Source organism: Centruroides vittatus, unplaced genomic scaffold (assembly GCF_030686945.1).
Source record: "Centruroides vittatus isolate TY-2023 unplaced genomic scaffold, ASM3068694v2 scaffold_944, whole genome shotgun sequence".
Classification (NCBI taxonomy): domain Eukaryota; kingdom Metazoa; phylum Arthropoda; class Arachnida; order Scorpiones; family Buthidae; genus Centruroides; species Centruroides vittatus.
The window spans coordinates 725,952-749,844 of NW_027122722.1; the positions used below are offsets into that span (position 1 = coordinate 725,952).

General features: G+C 30.5%; 1 protein-coding gene across 4 annotated transcripts in view; it reads left to right on the top strand.

Annotated features, from left to right (window-relative positions):
* The window catches only part of LOC136990513 (mannosylglucosyl-3-phosphoglycerate phosphatase-like), a 41,249-nt gene that overhangs the window by 16,643 nt on the left and 713 nt on the right, over nt 1-23,893 (top strand). For all 4 annotated transcript variants that reach the window (XM_067288917.1, XM_067288916.1, XM_067288915.1 and 1 more), the window contains 7 exons: nt 657-822; nt 8,200-8,295; nt 9,209-9,376; nt 11,865-12,037; nt 19,805-19,882; nt 19,973-20,100; nt 23,710-23,890. In XM_067288917.1, coding sequence (XP_067145018.1) covers nt 657-822; nt 8,200-8,295; nt 9,209-9,376; nt 11,865-12,037; nt 19,805-19,882; nt 19,973-20,100; nt 23,710-23,890 — 990 coding nt within the window. The remainder of the gene's footprint in view (nt 1-656; nt 823-8,199; nt 8,296-9,208; nt 9,377-11,864; nt 12,038-19,804; nt 19,883-19,972; nt 20,101-23,709; nt 23,891-23,893) is intronic.

The following is a 23,893-nucleotide window of genomic DNA, read 5'->3' on the forward strand; positions in this document are numbered from 1 at the left end:
ATTAAATTTGTTTGAAAGAAAATGTTAGACAAAGATCTGGATGGCATAACAGGTAATACAATTGTCATAAATTAATTGTAAATTGTGGTTTGACTTCCACTTTGGGTCAATATTTTTTTCCAGAATATTCCAAATTATTAAATTTAATTTATACAGTAAAATAATTACTGAAATTTCAGTAATACAAGATGCTGCACTAATTTAGCTTTGGACTAGATTACTTTGTTTGGATAATTAATAGTTAGCTAAAATGCAACTTGTAATAATATGGCATTTAATGATTATGTTAATGTTAGGACTTAGCTTTTTAGTATTGTTGCCTTGTATAAAAACATTTTTGACAAGTAAATTTCAATATTTGAACATATTAGTTTAATTATTTTTAAATTAAAAGACATTGTAATTTGCATTATAGTAATTATGAAAATAATTTTATAAAAATTCATATTAAATAGCATATTTATGTGAAATTATGTGGTATGTCTCAAAATCTGAAAAGTTGCTTTTGATAATCTTTCATTAATATTAATCATTCATTTAAAATGGAAACAGTTTTAACTGTTTTTTAATTTTTCATTTATTTTTAATTTCAGAAATAAAAATGATTTTTGAATAATTTAAAAATTTGATAATAATTTGAATTGATTAATTTACAGGTAAATGGGAAATATATTATAAAAAGTGGTTCAGATTTTCAAAAATTTTCAAAAATAACATTGACATTTGGTAATCCTGTTACATCCATATCAATTGATGAAATTACAGTTACTTCAAAATATGAAGAAGATCCTGAATTAAAAGAAATTCTCAAAAATTATGAAGGTTAGTTAAAATGTTTATTTAAATTTATTCATAGTATTGTATTTTGTATATATATTATTCATCTTTGTTTATTTAGTAAATAATGTAAATATTCTTTTAGAGCTGATGACAGATTTCTCTATAAGATTTATTATGAACATAAATAGCTGTTTATTATTTTCTATATATTGTATAATGATGGTATCATAAAATTTAAATAAGTCAGATGAGCGGTGGACTAGCTTCAAAGAGCATATTTATTGATATAAATCCAAAAAATGGAAGTCAATATTGAATTACAGTTTTTTTTAGCATCATATTAGTGTTATGCCAGCTTTGAAATCATAGATTAATTTTAAAAACATGAATTGAGTTGTTGTAAATGTACCTATGTAGGAGTTACTAAGATGAATTTACATTAAAGTTTAATTGTGTGTTTTAAAGATAATTATTTACTTTGGCAATTAGCAGGTTGTTTGCCAATATTACAAAGTGTGTTGTTTAATGCAAGCCTAAAAATAATTAATATAATTAACATGAATTTATTTTGTCTATTCTGAGAACAATAGCATAGGTTTAATTTTATAAAATAATAATAATAATAATGAATGATGAATTGGTTAATTAACATTTTGAATTGCTTTCACCTGTCATTCATATACATCATTTGTTATAAATTTTATTAGGCTTATATGTAATATATAATGTTATATGTGTTATCAGCATAAAATTTTTATATTAATAAGTATTTTCAGTCTAAATTAGACCATCTTTATATTCTCTCTTATTTAACCTGTCAGCTGTGCATCTCGATAATCCAAAACAACACTGCTGTTGCATAGATGTTTTATGGTTTTTAAAGTGGTTTTTCAATTTGCAATATCTCGCTTAAAAATTATTGTAGATATGATCTGTTTTCGGTTTTATACCACGTACATATTACACTTTACGATTGGTAACTTCAAAATATTATGTATGTTTAAAAAAATTAATAAAATTTAAGATTTTAAAATATTTTAAAAAAATTGTTTTTATGTTTTTTTTTTTTATAAATTTGTTATATACATTACTTAGATATGTCTATTTTCTGTCAAATAAAAAAAAATGCAGCTTTCTAAATCGACGTAGAGAAATAATACGGCCTATAGATTATAACGCTGATTGGTGTGGGGGGGTGGCCTTTCTAAATCTAGGTCAATACACTTTTATTATTGATGATGTGTCTTTGATTCTATTTATACATTATTTACACTATTGTACTAATAGTAGACTATAATAAGCGATTATTACTTTATTATATTAACAACTATACATGTATTTTTTATGTATTACGGAAGTATTACGATAACCGGAAGTAATTTGTTTTTTGAAAGATTTATGGCTGAATGGTTTAAAAAACATGCTTATTTGTTAAATAGGATAAATACACATATAAATTTATTAAATTCAAGCTAAAAATAGATAAGAATAATGATTTATAATTGTTTGTTTATGTTTGTAGCTGACAACGTAGCTCCTAGTTGGTATAACTTTTTCCAAGAAAGTTCCCACCCCACAAACCAAAGTCGATGCTTATTGGTTATAGGATAGTCATTTAGCTATAATATACCAATTAGAGCTCAACAGGCATGCTAACTAGGATTTTATTGTCAAATGAACAAAAGAAGGGTCTCCCATAGACTTAACGTGGAAAGTAGGAGTTTTGTTAGTAAGTTTAAAAATACGGGGTTGTAACAAATATCTTATTCATTGAAACAGACTTAGTCTTTGTAGGTAAAAGCCAATCAGTGCTTAAATTGCCACCAACTAGTTAATTACGAAAAAAATTGACATTTACTCTAACTGGAGTAATGTGCAACAGTTTAATGAAAACTGGTTACTCCAATGGGAGTACTGTGCAAACAACTGGTTAAAAAGAATGCAATGTTTATTTCCTTAAAAGTGTAGAATAAATGTTAAAATGTGTTCTATCATGTATAAGGAACATAATTTAAAATACAATAATAAAATAATTCAAATAAATAAAGTAATTAAAATAATAAAATAAGTAACTTAAAAATAAACAAAAATTATATGAAAAATCAAACAAAAATTTTAATTGAATTAAAAACAAAACACAATAAATAAACCATATGTGTAAAACATAACCTCTTCAGGAAAATGCATTTACTTCGTATTATTTTTATCAGTATACGTCCATACATTAGCGAATGATTTTTTATTCTTGATTTTGATACATTTACAGTAAAAAGTAATAAAAATTCCACATAGTCTTGTAAAAGAACAAATTATGAAATTTACATTATAAGGTAGATAAAATTGTCTGTTTTAGTGAAAGTGTTTTGAGACTATATTATAGAAAAGAAATTATGCATTAAACTCAAAGATAAGAAAGACTCACAAATTTAATTGTCAAAATAACAGGTAAACTGATGCATTCATCCATGTGGGGTATTTTTGTGAATGTTGGCTGTTTGCATGGAATGATAAATAGATGAAAGATTACAATGTGATGATATAAAACCAAAGTTGCAAAAAATTTTAAATTTTCAAATATGGAGTAATGTGCAACAGTTATATTAAATTTAATTTAATAGTATATACAGTCAAACCTGTTTTTATGCGCTCTTTTTATGTGCGATTTTTATTTGTGCGATTTTTTTAATGCGAATTTTTAATTTGTGCGGTATAGTTGGCGACTAGTCTCGTGCGATTCGTCATGTCTTACGTTGACTTATTATAGCTAAATAAACTTATTATAGCATAAATGCACTTATTATAGTAATATTATTGCATGAATATGCGAAAAATGAAATAATTTACTTTTTAAGTCAACAAAACACCACCTGGACAAAAATATGTAAAACAGACGATAGACCAGACGATGCAGTCAAGTGCTGACATCTGTTGTCAATAAATTCTATTTCGTACGGTTTTGAGTTAGTTTCTATGTGAGACTTTTTTTATGCGGTCCCTGTTGACCGCATAAAAAAAATATTTTTTAATTGTGTTGCGAAAACTATTATTTACAGCCATTCGTGAAGTTTCGTGAGATTTTTTTTTATGCGTTTTTTTTTAATGCGGTCCCTATCCCCCGCATAAAAACAGGTTTGACTGTATTAAATTTTCATTTTTAAATTTTAAATTTTCAAATATGGCAAAATGACTGGTTTTCACCAGTCATTTTGCCATATTTGAAAATTTCCAGAGGAATCACTATGTATAACCAATGTTCCATGCATATATCAAAATTTATTTCTTTCACTGGAATGGCATATGTTCTTATCTTACAAGGAGCAATTAAAAAGAAAATGGATTTGGGCTATAATGATTTTAATACTTAACTAATGTAAATTTTTCCATCATTTCCTTCAAAGTAGGCCTTTCCTGCATTTATAAAGTGATCTCACTAAGCTTAAAATGTTCCTAAGAAGTCATTGTTTAAAAATTCCAAAGCATCTGCTATGGTTTGGACTGGATCTCCTCAACTGTATTGAAATGCCACCTTTTGAGCTTCAGTTTTATTTTGGAGAACCAAAAACAAGTCACAAGGGGGCTATATCAAGCAAATAACTAGGATACGGAAAGACTGTCGTATTGTTTTACATCAAAAATGTTTACATTTTGAAGGTTTTGTGCATGGAAGTGTTGGCATGATGAAGGAACCAGATTCAGTTGTGCTACAGTTCTGATTTTTTTTCAACAAATGGCCTCCACAATTGACTCAAAATGTTTGAATTCACTGTCTGTTCAGAAGGAACAAATTCCCAGTACACAATCTCCTTATGATAAAATAAAATCTTTGTTGTGCTCCTGATTTGTCTTGCCTTCTTGGTCTCATAAATTATAGTCTCACTCATGACCTAGTTGCGATAGACTTCAAGGGTCTGTGGTCTTACGCCATATTTTTTTTTTGTATATTTTATTTGTATATATATATATATGTATATGTATATATTCCTCTTTCCCTTTATTTCTCCACCCTTTGTTCCCTGCTCTCTTTCTTCTGGAAACTTCTCTCAGCGGGTGGCAACGAACTGGTTTTAAGACAAAGAAAAAGGGATAGCCTGCAGGGGCTAAAAGAGTGATAGACGGGCCACCTTTTTGGGCCGAGACGACGAGCTGTGAGGACGTGTTTAGTGAGGTCTCCAGGAATTTCGCGCCGACGGGAGCACGAAAGAGGCAGCAAACCGAACGTTACGGAATCTAGAGAAGAACTCTAGAAATCTCATACAAAAGCTCTTCTGGAAGTCTATCGGAAGAACACGAAGTAGAAAATTCGAACACTACGGTCGTCGAATCTCGTATCGTCCAAGAAGGCCTGAGTTATAGCCACCATCACGAGTTCACTAGCTAAGTTTGGGTACCCGTTCTTGTCTTGTTCTGTCCTATTATCTACATCTTCTTTTTCCCTCTCTAGCATAAGTAGTTTTAAGTAATTAGTTATAAGTTTCTTTTTCGCGCCCCTTCTGTAACGCGTCGCGTACATCAATTCTTTTGTCGTGAGTTTTTCGACTACGATTCTGCCAAGTTTTAAGCGATTTTGTAAAAGGAGTGTCGGAATACAAACGTGTATCGAGAATCCTGTATAATTTAACAAACGCGGGTGAAAAATAAAATAAAGTTGTTAAAATTTCCTTTATCTTCTCGTCGGACTTATTTTTTCACCACGTGCGTTTGACCACAGGTCTTTGTGCAGATTTTAAAGTTTAATGCAAAATTTAACATTTGCTCAATTTTCAAGTTCAGTCTTGAATCTCAGGGCAGCACTAACACACTACAAAATTGTGTATAGCAAGCATTTTGGATTAAAAAAAACAACGCCATTTGGCTATCTGATGCTCATACATCTAAGATATCAATTATTGGTGGCAAAAAGACTACTTTGTTGTATCACCAGTGGAAACAGTTTGGTTTTATCATTGCATTACATATATATGTGATTCACTTATTGTTATAGATAATGATTTACTTTAGGCTGAATATATGTAATTACAGTATGGAAATTTCTTAATTTTTAATATTTCATTTTTCATAGATTAGAAAAATCTTTTAAGATTGATGTTATGTATGTACAGTACACTTGCAATTGAAATATCCTGGATTGAAGCATGTGAGCTGAAACAAAGATTACTTTAGCAATGATTTCTTGATTTTTAAATTTTTGTTATAAAAATTTTAATTCTGTTTAATTAATTGAACATTTATTTTGATATACTATGTTTATTCTAATAAATGGTACAGCTACAAAATGAAAACAGTTATACACAGCATACTATTCATTACAATAACTAAGATATATTAGATTCAAGTCAATTACAGTATCTATCTTTTAGAGTTTTGGAATGTTTGTAAATCCAACTACATTAATATATATAATCTTAGAAAACTTTTTATTATTATTCTAAAACTATAAAAATCATAATTTTGTTTGAAATATATGAAACCACCAAAACATGTGTTTTATATTTGTTATATATTGATTTTTGGATATTTAATTTTTCAGCAACTGGTTTTATGCTACCTTTCAATGCAAAAACTACATAAAATATTTATAACTTACAATATTGTGACTGAAGGGTCAGCACCATGTCACGATGCCACTACTATGTCTTAGGTGAGCTAACACGATTTCTGTCACTTAAATACTCAACTACTCGTGTTCACACATGAGTAGTTGAGTATTTAGGTGGTCAGATCTGGGATGGAGGCAATACGAGAGAGTGTGCATTTTAAGAAAGTGCATTAAATGCAGGATTAACAATAACAAACATCTGTTTATGTACAGGAGGGTCTAATGATGTGTTCACTTGTTTATAATCGATCAGCGCCGCCGTAACTTATCCGTTACAATTCCCAGACACGCACCTGTTATCAAAGAGTTGACCGTTACGATTTGACCGTTACAAGATTGACGGTTGCGATTTGCGCTGATCGATTATAAACAAGTGAACACATCATTAGACCCTCCTGTACCATAAGCTATTTATAAATAGGCTGAACATAGGCTATTTACAATTGAAACGTTGAACATTATGACTATCTCTTTGTCTTTTTATAAGGCTAGTATATTATATTAAAGGCTTAGTAGATTATATTAACTATCCTCATTAGTCCTAATCTTGAGAGAGAGGGTTTACATAGGTTCGTGGGTGGATAAATACCTTGTAGAGAATCTGAGGATGCACTTCATTGTCAATCGGGTTGAGGACTTGAATTGATGACACAACGAATTGATGATTCGGAAGTTTCAATGGTAGGCTCTGGAAGGACTTGGTATATTTGGTAAGGTCTTGATATTCGAATTATTCAGGAGTGTCGTTGGATAGAGGGAAGTCACTTAGGACTGAGTAAAGGAAAAATCTTTGGTGTTGGTAAGGTATCCAAGCTCTATTACAACTCCAGAGAGGACGAACTTTCGATGAAGACAATCGTCATCGATTCCTCCTTTTTATTGGGGGGTCCTTCTCATTTTTTCTATTGCATTTTTTTGATAATGTTATAGGTTGTGGCCAATAATTGAATTTCAGTTGTAAGTTCCTGGTGACACATTTGGAAGATGTGTCACCTTTGAAAAGAAGTGAATCTGGTGAAAGATACAATCATATCCTTCCATCTTTTTATTAATTGTTTGGAAAATTTTATAGAGTTTTTTTTGCATTTAATGTAGATTTTTAAGCATTATTATTAATTTTTTGTTTATATAAATGTGCAAAAGTTTTATAGTTAAATAAAATCTAGGCTCTCACAATGTCATAGTTATTTTAATTATTGAATCAAAGTAATTTATAAGTTGACAAAATTCTGCTTTTGCTTCATGGTCAGTAGTACAAAAAGAGCTCTTATTATTATCAAACAGTTTTATTTGATTACTATTTTGTCTGTTTTATTATAAATTTAAAATAAAATTTGTATAATTATGATTATCACTGGACAGAAAAACTAATTTTTATTAATTATATTAGATTTTTTGTATTTGAAAAAATGGAATTTAGAAAAATGTTTATTCATTATTATTTATTTAATACAAAATTTAATAGTATTTTTCAGAAACTTTTCATTAACTATGTTAATGAAATTGCATGTCCAAAAATATTGTATTCTCTTCTAAATAATGTCATATTTTCAATATCTGTTTTCAATTATTTGAATGCAATAATATAAAGGATTTGACTACATTTTTTTTATCTCTATATATTGAAATGTGCGTGAAATAGACTCTTCTTCTAACAAAAAAAAATTAAATATGAACAGTTAATAGCTGGTAGTAAAAAAAATTTTTTGAACTATCAGCTGCATAATTATACAATAAAAAGATGCTTTTTATTTGATATATCCAATTATAAATATCTTAATGGATATTTTAATTTAATTTATATTTAATTCATTCTATTTTAGGAGTTGTTGCAGTTAAAATGGATGAAGTTTTAGCTCATTTTTCTGTAGATTTAGATGGAAGATTTTCAAGTGTTAGAACCATGGAAACAAATATTGGTATATAAATTTAATATTTTTCATAGATTCTTAATATAATTAATATATATACATACATTAGGGTGTCCCTTATTTTTCGAATATTTTTTTTTCTAATGCATAGAGCCTAGTTTTGTTTATTTTACCCTTAAATAAAATAAATCCGGAGAGATAAACCACCAAATCACGGGTGCAAAATTACCGTCAAATCGGCAAGTACCCGCAGTTTTGTTTTTTAACATTCGCGAAGTTAAACTAACTATGAGTGAAAGTGTAAATCTTGTAATATGTGAGTGTATCATATTTTGGGAAAAAGCTAGAATACCTAAAAAATCTATACCTAACTGTGTCAAGAAATTGGATATTTATCAAGTATTTATCAGGTATGGAGACTCTCCATATGTGATAAAGATCCACCAATTTCTTGACACGGTTAGGTATAGATTTTTTAGGTATTCTAGCTTTTTCCCAAAATATGATACACTCGCATATTACAAGATTTACGCTTTCACTCACAGTTAGTTTAACTTCACAAATGTTAAAAACCAAAACTGTGAGTACTTTCCAATTTGACGGTAATTTTGCACCCGTGATTTGGTGGTTTATCTCGCCGACTAAGAAAATATGTTTTTTAGTGCTTCATAATTCCACTGACATCTTCGAAAAAAACTATATGTGTTAATAGCCCGACAAATTGTGTTAGATTGGCAAACAAAGCAAATACGTGCCACTTCTCTAGCACCATATGTATGGAAATGATTCGATGCAAGTCGGCATGGGTTCTAGTGATCAAAATGAGCTGAAATTTATTGTGGGAGTATTTAAGGGTAAAATAAACAAAACTAGGCACTATGCGTTAGAAAACAAAATATTCGAAAAATAAGGGACACCCTAACATATATACATACATACATATATATATTTTTAATTTTAGGAAATTTTGTATGCGATGTTATGCTTGCTGCAACTCATGCAGATTTAACTATACTTAACTCAGGAACCATTAGATGTGATCGTATATATCCAAAAGGACCATTTAAAATGAGGGATTTAATTACTGTATTACCACTGATGGATCCTATGGTAGTACTTAAATGCACAGGTTAAGAATATTACTTTTACTTATGTTTTAACTAGTCTAACATTTAAATAAATCAAATCACTGCTTATTTAAGGAAGCCAACATTTCTTTTAATTAAAAATGTTAGCTTCCTTAAATAAGCAGTGATTTAATTTATTTATTTGTAAGAATGATACCATGTTTTATGAACTTTTATAATAGTTTTACAATATACATTTTTATTACAAATCTAACAATCTAAATTTGCTATAGTGTTCTATTTGAATTTGAATGCTACTTTACTTATTATTTAAATAAAATACAACTAAAATCTAAATAAAATGCCTATTTAATTTGACTTTTTCATGATTTTAAAAGATGATAATAAATATTTACATTATTAAATTGTATTTAATTTATGTGTATATAATATATATCTATATATATATAATAAGCATTGAGTTGTCTGGAAAGTTTGTTCATTTTTAAAACAAATAAATTTTTCTATTCAAAATTATTTTTAACCAAGAAAATAATTTAATATAATATATATTAGCATTTACAATTTTATCTTGTATATTTAGTAATTTTATTATATGATCTTTGAAAAATTTTGGCAGATTTAATTTGGGAAATAATTTTACAATTTTTATTTTCCATACTATATTAAATATTTTCTCATTGTAGTAATCAGGTAGCCTATCTCATATTGCATATGATATCTGAAAAACATAGAAAACAGTTAAGAATTTTCTAGTTAAATTCATTTGTTATTTAGTAAATACTGTACATTGTCCTAATACGCTAATGATGATCATTTTGATTACTAGCTTATTTTAAACTATTAGTTTACAAATACATCTATTTTTAATTAATGAGTTTATTATTTGTTTGAGCAAGATAAATATATTTAAGTTTATTTATGTAGATACAGTTTTTTCTTGGATGAAGATTAGGAAAAGATTGATTACATTACATTGCTGTCATTATTTTTTTACAATATTTACCATTAAATAATATACAGTAGAACATCGATTATCCGACTTAATTGGGGACTGGGGTTGGTCAGATAACCGAAAAGTATGAAAAAATACATTATTAGTATAGTGTATTAGGCCTGGTTTAAATACTAGCCTTCCTTTCATGGTTGAGCCAGTGCTGCCAGCCAAAACATGCAAAAATTTAACAAAAATAATATTAAAGTAGCCAAGACATAACCAAATATTGTAGCGCCACATCACTAGCGGACATTTGAATTTGCCGACTAGAACGTGGTTGGTTAATCGGGGGTCGGATAATCAATGCTCTACTGTATAGTGCATAATAAAAAAAACGCATAAACTTTCCATACAATTTAATAATTTTTCATTTAGCATTTTTGATTATGAAATTATTTTCAACATAGTTATTTGTTGTATAAATAAATATAAAAACAACGTTTAACAAGAATTACTCTGTTTCTGTTTATTCATCCGTCGTTCGCTCCAGATGACAGTCCAATTTCACAATCACGGAGGCGACCTTTCCTTAGAGGCTACTGCCTCCGGAATAAAATGCAAAACAGTCAACTAGCGTTCTCTGGGCTATCGCCACTTTCACAAATTACAATTATTTATTTATACAATTAAATGTATTACCGTCGGCCATGTTTTTTATATTTTTTACTTAAATAGTTATTTGTCTTTAATTTAAAAATTCAATAATTTTTTTACTGTAAAATAGAGGATTAAATTAATCAAAATTGTTTGTGAACAAAATTGTTTAATTGGCATGAATTGAGGATAAAAGTAAAAATACAAAGCATTCTTTTATTTTAATAACTCACTATTCAAATAAATGCAAATACTGTGACATAGAAGATTTATTTTCTGATTAGAACTAAAATTAAACAAGCAAAAATTATTGTGACATCTTCACAATGCTGGGCTGTAATTTTTAATCATTTTTTAAAATTTATTTAATTAAAAATATATCCTCTCGATCACAAATTTGTAGTGTCTTGCCCTTGCACATCATACTTTCTCTGATAACAACAGTGTCATGCCAATCATCTAAGTAACTCCATTCTGGGAAAAATTTTTGAATTTAAATTATGTGACTTCCAGTCTAGACCAGAAGTTCTTATATAGTTGATTGGGGCCTCTTGCCCCTAAGCTTTCCATATCTGGTCTTGTCTTTCATCTATCTAACTCTGTTCTCGAGATTAAGGAAGGACAGACGGATGGACAACAGTTGGAATTTATAGGTCTACAATTTTTTCAAATTGCACCCCAACAAGATCTATTATGATTACATTAACATTTGTACTTTATTTTATATAGTATAACAATAAATTAATTATTGAAGGATTAAAAGACTATTATCTTTTCAGATGATATGAAAAGGTTTATCTTAAAAAAGAAAATTGGTGAAATATATTTATTTGAATAATGTAGTATTTATACTTTCAAATTATTTTAAGAAAATCTTTTGTATTCACAAAAGCCATCAATAAAAATTTAGATATTCAACTCTAATTTTATTTATCCAGGCTATCAGGTATGGAAAGCATTAGAGAATGGCGTATCTCAGTATCCCAGATTAGATGGTAGATTTCCTCAAGTAGCTGGAATTAGTTTCAAGTTTGATCCCATGAAACCGCCAGGTGAAAGAATTGATCCTGTAGATATCAAAGTTGGCTTTGAACCTTTGGATATGAATCAAGTATTTTACATTTTATGTAAATTATATGTAGTAGTTATCATATTTAGCTATACTATTTCATTGTTTAATAATTTAATAGTGGGATATATTGGTTGATCAAACAAAAAGACTTGCAAAAAATAGCACGAGTAGTTTGGCAATGCTGCAAGTCAGATTTGGTGACACTATAAGATAGTTTTTTTTTTTTTTTTCCTTTAATGCATCTCAAGAGATATTTAAATTTTTTTGGTAAAACAAACACACAGTTGATCCACAAATTCTTTTTGGAAGCCACTATTTTATTACACATTCAGAAATAAAACTTTTAGACGACCTGACCTTCCTTTATAGGCTCTAAAAGTTTTATTTCTGAACACGTAATAAAATGGTGGCTTCGAAAAAGAATTTTTGGATCAACTGTGTCTTTGTTTTACGAAAAAAATTTTTAACCATCCGACGAAATCTTATAATTAAGATATTTAAATCTTGAAAATTTATATATTATGGACATAAGAGATAATAATTGGCAAGCGCCAAATCCGACAGAGGGCGCTCAAGATGGCTGCCGAAACAGGTAAGGAACCGACCATGTGTTTGTTCAATGCCTGAGCCGATTCAGTTTCCATCGGTGATGACTACTGCGATGACCAAATGGAGAACAAATCATTGAATTTATAAAGTAAATAATTAATAAAAAGTACATGGCCGGTGTTATTTACATTTAATAAATATATAAAAATATAAATACGACTATACAAAGATAAAACTTTGCTTCTGTCTTTCAGAAGCAAGTTTTATCTTTGTATAGTCGTATTTATATTTTTATATATTTATTAAATACATTGAATTTATGTCAAATTCTAGACTGTATCGGCGACAGGAAACATTGTCTTGTAGAAGGTGAAGCCGTTTTGGATGCGGACACATCGTATTTTGTGGATTAAACTATAACAACAACAACACTGAAAGTTCATGTTGTTGCTTTAGTGTTGCAATCTCAGATATTGTTGTTTTAATACGTCTCGATTACGGGGAGAATGCACGTGCAAAGCGGGGCTGTCTGGTTTTCGTAAACATGTGATAGCCAAGCATAATACTAAAATGAAAACAAAAAACGTAAATTAACTTATATTTTCAATTAAGAATATTTTTAAAAATTTAACTGGAAAGTTATCTCGACATATGTATATGAAGATAGAAAATTTACCTATTTTCTTTCCGATCTGCGTACAAAAACAATTTTTCGACAGGCATGTCCATTTACAAAAAAAAATTAGACATTTTTTTCTTTTTATGTGGACGGCTTCAGATTTTCAAGAGAATAATTTTCAAACTTGAATAGGAATATTACCGCTACGTCATGACTACATAAGAATTATTATTTAAAAATAAAATAAAAGACCATCGTGTGTAGAATTAAAACACTTCTCACCTGTTAACGTGTAACAGGTGAGAAGTGTTTAAATATTTTAAGCAGTATACACCATGTTCTAATATAAAAACATAACTATTATGATAAATAAAACTATGTTCAGTGTTGTTGTTAGAGTTTAATCCACAAAATACGATGTGTCCAGCATCCAAAACGGTTTCACCTTCTACAAGACAACGTTTCCTGTCAACTCCTTACCTGTTTCGGCAGCCATTTTGAGCTCCCTCTGTCGGATTTGGCGCTTGCCAATTGAAACTTTAAATAAATAAATAAAATGTTTCCGAACAACCCTTATGTCATAAGAGGCTAAATTTGATTATTTTTGTAACTGTATGAACAGAACTAAAACATCATTTACTCTCTTCAAATAAATGCATTAAAGATTTCATTGAATTTGCTTTTGAATATATGTAAATGTTCTGAATCCAATTATCTTGAATAATCAGATTTTTTTTTCAGATAACATTTTATTTACAACAATTCTGTTTTTGTTACACATAGTCTGTAGACTACCACTTGTTAAAAAGTTTGTAAACACAAACTTTGGTAGGCATAGAAAATTGGGATATTTACACATGAATTGTTGCCTTAATTCTCAGTAAGTTTTTTATATAACTTTACACTATGAAAACTCTCTATTCCGTAGTGTAAGGCAAGTGTCCTTAGCCTTTTCTTTTTGATGGGCTTACATTCAAATAGTCCAAACATTAAAGATTCCCTGGCAATTTCAAAAATCTGAAATTCAAAACTAGAATTATTGTACTCATAACACACGTATTAATGCTCTAAGTAGAAAACTTGTTTTTAATTTAAAGAACAAGTTTGAGAAGGCTGATGCTGTATCTAAGTGACAACCTTGAAAATATACTGTGTAGTTGAATACTGGATAGACTGATTCTGAGTTGTTATTCAACATTTTCAAACAATTTCTATATTCAAGTAGACTAAGGTGACCAGATTTTAACATTGGTAAAGCGGGACAAAATTCACGGGGAGGGGGAGGGGTTGTCTTGTTAAAAAAAATTGTTCTAGAGCAACAAAATTTTATCATTAAAAAAATGCATAAATTGTATTGTATTTTTTTAAATTTCAACATATGTAAAATTTACAAATATAATAAATATATATACTATTATAAATTTTTAAAAACTCTTCATTCTTTTGCATATTTCTCATTTGAGTGAATTTTTTTTTAATAAATCGCTGTGGTTGTTTGAAATGTCATAAAATTTTTCACAAGTATTTGTTAAATTAAATTTTACACATAATATTACTTTTATAGTCTCAACACTTAATTGTGATTTGTCAGATGTCCACACTTTATTCACGGTAGAAAAAACGCATTCAGTCAGGGCATGTGTTCCTGGTAAGGACAGTGCGTATTCCACAATTTTTAATGCATTATTGTATGGAACATAGTTTGTTTCAAAATGATGAAATATTTCTAGCCATTTGTTCTCTGTTAAGATTTTTGCTGATGCCCAAGATTTAACCTTTTCCTTATCAATATATTTTTTAATAATGATACTTCATTAAAAAGATCATTTTTAGAAATATTGCTATCTGGAAAATGTTGACTAATGTAATCGAATGATTTTTGCACATCTTCCCAATTAAGTTCTTGTTTTAACATGACCCAATGAAAATGTTCAATATCATTGTAATGTCCCAGCAAAGAATGCGCATTGTTCATACACACAGCCCTCAGGGTCACATTCCTCTCTTTTGTTCTAAAGGGATTGGTCACAACCACCCAAGTAGGAAGGGTTAGGAAGGAAATTTCTACAATAGACAAAAGAAAGGAAAATATACAAAAATTAGAACAAAATTTATATCTAATATGGCATACAGCCACAATACAAAATGATCTTTACTGAATCTTAAACATAAGACGCAAGTTTATGACACATAATTGACAAAAATTTAATTTCAACGCCGTGGGACGTGGGACAAATTGTTAAAAATCAGGACTGTCCTGCCAAAAGTGGGACATCTGGTCACTTTAAAGTAGACCAACTCAGCAAAATATAAATCAAAATACACCTTATGTTGCTGAGAAATTTAATAGAAACGCAACAAATGTTTTCAGCCAAATCAATTGGCCATTGTCAGGTTAGACAAATTTGAATATAAACAAATGGAACAAAATTTAAATACAAATGAAATAACAAAGAAAATAAGCATATATACATATAAAAAATAAAAATAAAAAACATAAAATAAAAATTATAATTAACTATATATATTAAGTATAGGATAAATAATTAAATAATAATGTATTATAATATTATACAATAATATCGTGTATGAAATATGAAAAACACAAGATATACAAAAACAAAAATCAAGGCTTAAACTATAAGCTCTCCAAGTTTTTAATTAGGTATTTCCAGGCTGTTGGTAACCCTTCGGCATCTCTAGAATTAATGCACATATCATGCAATCTGCCTTTATAGATTTCAATCTTTTCGGCATTTATGGCCAAAGTCGGGGAATGCACAGGTTTTATGATTCTTGCTTCATCCCACTTGACCACCAAGTCCTCAACTTATGCCATCTGTGATAGTATTGTGGCATTCAATCCTTTACTGACATTGTACTTATGCTCTCTCAATCTGACTCCTAAATTTCTGTTAGTGACACCAATATGTATATTTTATCCGTTATTTTATTTGTTTGTATTTAAATTTTTTGTTCCATTTTCTGTTTGCATTCGAATATGTTTAACCTGATGATGGCCAACAGATTTGGCTGAAAACGTTTGTTATTTATTAAATTTTCTCAGCAACTTAAGGTGTTTGGTTGTTTCTGATTTAATTTTGCTGAGTGAGTTCACTTCAATGTTCACTTCAATGACACCAATATAATTTTTCTTGATGTCTAGTTCCAAGTTTTTATATGGAATCTTGTATACTCCTGCTCTTCTTTCTTTATCAGTCTTGTCTTTATCGTTCCTTAGTATTTTACATAAATTGGGAGCTCTCTTGAAAATTAACATGGACTTTTTCAGTCCAAAATTTCCTTCATGATGGCTTTTTTACTTCTATCATAAGTGAACTTTGTGATTTTAGAGAAATTTCTGGCTGGAGCTTTTGCTTTGTTTATTTGTAGCTTTTGATAAGTGCGGTGATCTTATTTGCATTGTATCCTAGCACTTTGGCAATCTGAGTTATCCTATTGAATTCTTTTTGCCTATCTGTTATACTGCTGCAATAGAGAGAGGCTTTTTTAATGAGGGCATGGAAGACAGCCATTTTGTACCGGAAAGGATCGTTCGAGTGTGATGGAATGTACAGTGGGTTTTGCGTCGGTTTTATGTACACCTAAGTAACTAAATGCCCCTCTTTGAATCCAATATCTGTCTAAAAAATGCATCCATGAGGAACCTTTCTGTTCAATCTTCATCTTGAGGCTGTCATCATTGTTGTTGATTTTGCTAACAAACTCATCGATTTTTCAGTCATTCTTCCATAGCACAAAGACGTTATCTATGTATCTTTTAAAAAACACAACAGCTTTGAAGTCACAAAAAACACTTCTTTCTAGTTTTCTCAACACCAGGTCACATAACAGTCCTGATATGGGACTTCCCATAGGGACTCCTTTTTTTGTCTGTACTGACGGCCATTAAAGGTGAAAAAAGATTCATAACAAATGAGCCTAGCAAGTTCTATCAAATCTGGGTTGTTGTTGTGCATGAATTCCAAAAGTGCTGACATGCATGATTCAATTTTAATAGAGGGGTATAAGCTTACATAGTCCATTACAGTTCCCACTTCATCGTCCGCTAACATTAGATTTTGTATCTCATTAACTACATCTCTGGGATCCTGGGTTTCTTCCACCAAACTGCACTGCACTGCACTGATCCATCCAATGGATCAGCATATCATTCAGTTTGTCAAGCAAGACTACAAGAAAAAACTGCTGCTGACGGCCATATCAAAAGTCCAACCTATAGAAAAAACATTAAAAGAATTAACATGAAAGACTTGTTTCCTCCCTTTGTCAATCTTCGAATGCATTGCCCCCATCAGCCATTACATTGTGATGGAAAATCTTATGGCCAGAAATTGTCACACTCCTGGCACCGCTCCTCAAATCAGTGTTACTTCAGAAGTCATAGAGCAAGTTGCTATCGAAATGCAGATTAGTTCAGAAAATTTAGAAATTGGTATTGTGGAATGGATGAGAAGAAAGTGTGTTCCATCAAATGTCTGATGAGGAGATTGTCAACCAAGTTTCTATTCCAATAATAAATCAAGACAATGATGATGAAGTCATCGCAACTACTCAAGTGTCAGCTAAAGATGCAATTAATTCATTTGAGCTGGGTTTACAATGGACTGAAAAGAATGGTGCATTGTACAATGAAGTTTTACTTCTGAGGAGACTGAGAGACAAGGCCTTACTCTCACATTTAGCCAATGTAAAACAAAATAAAATTGATGAATATTTGCATGTACCATAAATTTATTTGTTTATCCATTTTCAAATTAAGATCATACATAGTATATACAGTACCTTGGAAATACTTGCATATGTTGTATGTAATTGATTGACATCAATATGTTTAGTTATTTTTTTGCAAGTGCTATAGCGTTAATGATGTTAATTTTATAATAAACCCTATGCTATCTATTGTGTTGTTTAATTTACTAAGTCCCATATCGTATATTATGTAGTACATATCGCTGGTACACAAGAATAGTGACACAACTCAAAAATTTCCAATTTCGAGTTTATTGTAGAAATGTATAGCAAACTCCCCATATTTTTATGTGGAAGAACAAACACTAATATTTATTTCAAAAATAGATTTGAAAATTTTCAAAATCCAAGATCATGACAAAGCCTTAACAAAAACAAGAAACTTTTAAGTGGCTGTTCTGGAAGATCTATTTTTTTGAGTTGTGTCACTATTCTTGTGCACCAACGATATAGATTTGATCTTACCATTTTTATAAGTATGTAATTTGTCGGATTACAAGGTACTCCTTTTCAAAAAAGTTCCAGACTACAAAGGGTTGGTGGCAGTACTCTATAGTCCGACAAATTCGATCATCCAACACTGGCTTGCAAAACCTTTGTCAGATGACCGTGAGTCTACTGTATAATAATTTAATGTTTTATAGGGTCTGAATATGTATTTTCTCCCAGCTCCCATTCTCCTTTGGACAGCCCTGAGTATTGGACAATAGTTTTATTCCACATAACTAAATTTAGATGGTGATGAAGAATTATTGAAAATACTTTTACAAATTTCTTTTTTTTACTTCAATTTTAAGTTTTTTTTTTGGAAATTATTTAAAACCATCTGATTGTATTAAGTTCAAAAACTTAATACAATCAGATGGTTCAATTTAAATAATTAATTTTAATTATTTTTTTTAATAATACAGTAGAGCGTCGTTTATCCGAATCAATTGGGGACTGGGGTTGTTCAGATAACCAATTATCTATGAAAAAATTTATTAACCTATCCCACATTGAAATTTTTCTCCGTTGCGTGTCGCTACGCATTGAATTTTCATCGATGTTAAGCCTAACGTAAATTTTTTAAAATAATAATTGTGGCTGTTCTATCGTTAAAAATTATTTCTTTATTTTGTACAAACAAAATAAATATATTGAAAAATATGAAAACAAAAAAATTATATTTTGGAAGTTAATCTAGTATCAAAAATGTTCAATTCAGCATGACACAGTCCACTGGAACGCTTTCAGTTAACCGACATTTTGGTTGATCAGCTTTCGGATAAACGACGCTCTATTGTAATTCATAAAAATTTAACCAAAAACATATTTAGAAAAGTAATATGTTTAGTTGACAAGTAATATTTAGTAATAGTATGTTGGCAAAAAATTTCTTATTAAAAAATATTGCCATGGCTCACTTTTACCACCGTGTCATTCATGGTGCAGGGGTTGGCGTCTTCACCTATTGGAAGAAGGGTTCCGGTTCGAACCTCTTTGATGTGGGTTTTTTTTTTTTTTTTGTGTGTGTGTACGTTCTCCCGGTCTGAGAACACATGGTAATTCATTATCATTTACATATTTCAACCATGTCCTCACAGTATATAATTGTGAGCTCTCAGGTTGAGGGTGGTTATTGTTCTAGCACTGCAAGCTGCAGTGGTTGTACATTCTCTGAGTGAATAAACACCCCTTTGTGTTCCTAAAGACTGGTTGCCATTTGTCTCCATGACAATATTAATATCTAAATTAATATTATTAATTTATTCATAAATTATTTAGATATTAATATTTTTTAATAAGATATTGTTTGTAAATATAAAATTTATTTTTCCCAATTTGTTAATAATACATTTTGAAATCTTTTGTAAATTGTTTAGGTTTATCTTGTTGCCACAAAAAAATATTGTGCCTTAGGAAGAGATGGATACGAAGCTCTGAAGAAATGTGAAATTATAGTATGTGCCTTTTTTAATATTTATAATAAAATGTAACTTTATTTTCAATAAAAATAATAAAGATTATAACTATTATTGTTTTTTATGTAGACCGATGAAGAAAACACACCCGAATTATGTATTTCAGTTCAAAATCACTTCAGATCGATAAAGTTTTTGACTGGTGCTGCGAGGCAACGTTCTCATCACAGACAGAGTTTATTTTGTGTTTCAAGAAGGTAAATATTACTAATAATGTTTTTTATTTTTTAATTTTTAAAGTTGCTTTAGGTTCTGGTCATAGTTTTAAAAGATGAGTTTAATTGAAATAATTCGTAATCAAGTTATATTTTTAAGTTTTTTTATTATTAGGTAAAACATAATCCATTTTTCAGAAAATTGTGCCACTTTTGTTTGCCTGTATATCCCCATTGTGTCTCCACTTTGTTATGGTGGAGGCTTTGTGATATACACTACAGTGTCGTGATGGAGTCTTCTTCATTTGAGGGCTGTGACTAATGCAGAGCCCCCAATGCAGACATAAGGCTAAACACAATGGGGTGTCACGTGATGCCCCAAGGAAATCATTCAAGGCATCCATTATACCATCCAAGTATCTTCCAGTCCTTGGCACAATGCTTTCCACTTTGGTTTATTTGGTTATGGCAATATGACACATGGGTTGGTCATATTGGACATATTGAACCCATATGTCATATGGCAATATGACATATGGGTTGGTCACACTCAACTGTTGGTGGGTGTCTGTCTTAACTGAACTTAGGTTCAGTTAAGACAGACACCCACCAACAGTTGAGTGGATAAAACCACCAAACACTGATAGTTAGTTGTGTGTTCATGCTTTGCCAACAGGCTGACCACATGGAGTTTTCCAGGTTTTCTTTACATTTATAACAGCTAAGTAGGAGCCAATTTCCTATAAAAGTCCTCCTGGGAGACATCTCCCCTTGACAGATTGCCCATGTGTCATATTGCCATAACCAAATAAACCAAAGTGGAAAGCATTGTGCCAAGGACTGGAAGATACTTGGATGGTATAATGGATGCCTTGAATGATTTCCTTGGGGCATCACGTGACACCCCATTGTGTTTAGCCTTATGTCTGCATTGGGGGCTCTGCAGGTATCAACCATGTATTTTCCCCTATTTCAAAATTGCAGTCTATGATACTGATTTATCTTCTGTTAAGTATAAGAAAAAATTAATGGCTTCATAGCTTTGGTGTTGACCTACAGAGAAAACATGATTACAATGGTAGTTTCTGTAGTATTGAATCACCATATAGTTGTGCAGGACAGGAACCAGTTGTTGTTGACTTTGTGCAACAGCATTTCTCAAGAGAAGCTCATCCATCATTTGGTTTCTTGATAAAACAAGGAGTTGAACTGTCTGAGGTCTTCTACTCAGAAGTTATTTAACCAAGCTAAGTGTGCTGGTGAATGGGAAGTTTATTGTAAAGCTCTCACCCAGTACAAAAAATAGATCTTTATGGAGGAACTTTTATTCAAATGTATCTCATGTTTTTCTAACAGTTCCAAATGCACGAAGATTTTATCTGGAGAATCCTGCTGTAAACTGAGTTACTTGATTTTTCCCTTGCATTAGGCTCATTTCCCAGGCACCAAAATCAATGATTGTAGTGAGTTTTTGGTTTACTAATCCCTTATCCAGATCCAGGAATCTTAGACTTTGGTTAGATGAGTGATTTCCATTTTTAAGATCAAATGGGCCATTTAAATAATTTGATCTATTTAAGCCAGCTAGATTTTATATTATTTCAGCTTATTTGGCAATTTTGAGCTGATATTTTGGCTTCTGTTTTTATCACATCTACCATGCCTGTTGGGTAGTCATGTGTCATATGTCAAATGGGTTTGGATTTAATGAAGATTTTATTTGTTAGCATATACAGTTTTTTTTTATAAAATTCATCTCTACCCTCAATATTAAGCATTTTGCCATTTTATAATAATTAAAAATATAGAAAGTTTTTATAACAAAATCTCATAACAGATGGCGTCACAAAATTTTATATATTTATTATGATTAATAATAAAAAAATTATTTTGAAAATGAAATCTCATAACAGTCAGGAAAGTTATGAAACTCGTTCCTAGATTTTTTTGAAAAGTAAGCCATGGACCCCATAGTTGTTGAAAGTTTTGGTATCCATGGAGTAGTTGCAGTTGATAGGTAGATAGCAATATATTGATAGAATATGCCTTCACCCAGAATTGATCAAGTATACAGTACATTGAAAAATGTTTTCAATGAGACATCATAAGTCACGTCAAGAAACTATTGCAAAAATGAGTGTTTAAAAAAGTTGGGATTTTTATGTAAGTGATACCATGGACCCCAGAGGTCTGCAAATTGTCAAATGGGAAAGATCTAGAGGATATAGTCTTGTTTACAGAGAGATCCAAACCAGCAGTGACATGGGGCAAAACATTTTTGTCCCTCTGTCTGAGTTCACTGTTGTGTTTCAAGTTGACTTGCTTGCTGTTTTTGGCTTGGTCAAGTTGACTTGCTTGCTGTTGTTATAAATTCCCACTGTTGTCCATCTGTCTTTCCTTAATCCCAAGAACGGAGTTAGACAAGACCAGATAGGAGCGGTAGGCCGCAATTAACTATATCACGTTATTTCAATTCAAACATTTTCCCCTGAAAGGTGTTAATGACTGGCACAACTCGATTGCTAAAAGAAAAGTATAATGTACAGAGGCAAGACACTACAGTACTAATTTCAGGTGGAGAGCATTTATTTTAAATTAAATAAATTAAAATTTGCAGCCTGGCATTGTGACGTCACAATAAATAAATGCTCGTTTTTCATAGGTGTCTTCTTAATAAGGCTACTTCTGTACTGTTTCTGACAGTCAGACTGCTTTGAAGACACTTGAATTTTGTCACTTCAGCTCTTCTCTGGGAGTGCTGTTTGCATTTCAATAAATTGGCTGCCCACAATGGTTTTTCTCTTATGGGTGCCAGAGCATGAGAGAATAGCTAGTTATGTAAGAGCTTATCTACTGGCCAAGAAGGAAGCTTCATACCTCTTTGTAGGACATGAACCAGCTCTTAGAATTTCTTCCAATAATTTTTCTAGCACTGTCAAAGATTGGACTATTTCCAGTTATTTAAAGCAGTAGATTATTCCTGGACTGTCAGAGTAAGACATTTTCGACTGGCTTACTCTGTGTGAATTTTCTAGCTTTAGTATGAATCACGTTCACGTTTTGATGGGAATCATGACTGATTTTGGTCACTTTTGTAAATGTTTATACCAAATGAAACTTTCCTCAGCCTTTTGTGGCTCTACTGAGGAGACTTCTCTTCATCTCATTTGCAAGAGTAAAGACCTAGGGCAACCCCAAGTAGTTCTTTAGAAGCCTAGAGATAGATGTCTCCCAGCTTTAGAGGTTTGCTTTTTTTTAAGGAGATAGAATTTCTGAAATAATATTGCATGGAATGCATAATGGATCCTTCAGGTTGAGGTACTTTTAACTTTGCCCTTACTTACATAATCTATAGTCTGCCTGTACAAGATGAATTCAAAAATAAAGTGCATAAAAATGTAGAAAGTAGCATATGAAAGAAAGAATAGAAAGTCATAGTTTGAGAATCAAATTCAGATTTCAATAAGTTTGTGTGTAGCTTTTTCCTTCTTAATTATTGTGATTTCTTGACTGTATCAATGCCAAAGTCAGTGCAAGTTTTCAGCATTCTTGTGTCAAATCTTTGTTAATTATAGTTTTTGCATGAACCATAGTAAATTAACAATCTGTGAGTTTCAATATTTTATGTATTTACAAGTTTTGTAATTTTAGAGCCAGTCTACTGCATTTTGATGAGATACCCAGTTTCTCTGGTCTGATGCGATCCATGAGCTGTGATACCATTGCTCCAGATATACCACTGGTGCGTACCATTTCTATCGAAGAGATCGAACATGAACAGTGTAGATTGGCCCCAAAAGTCGAAGGAAGGATACAGATATTAACTGAAGAAGTA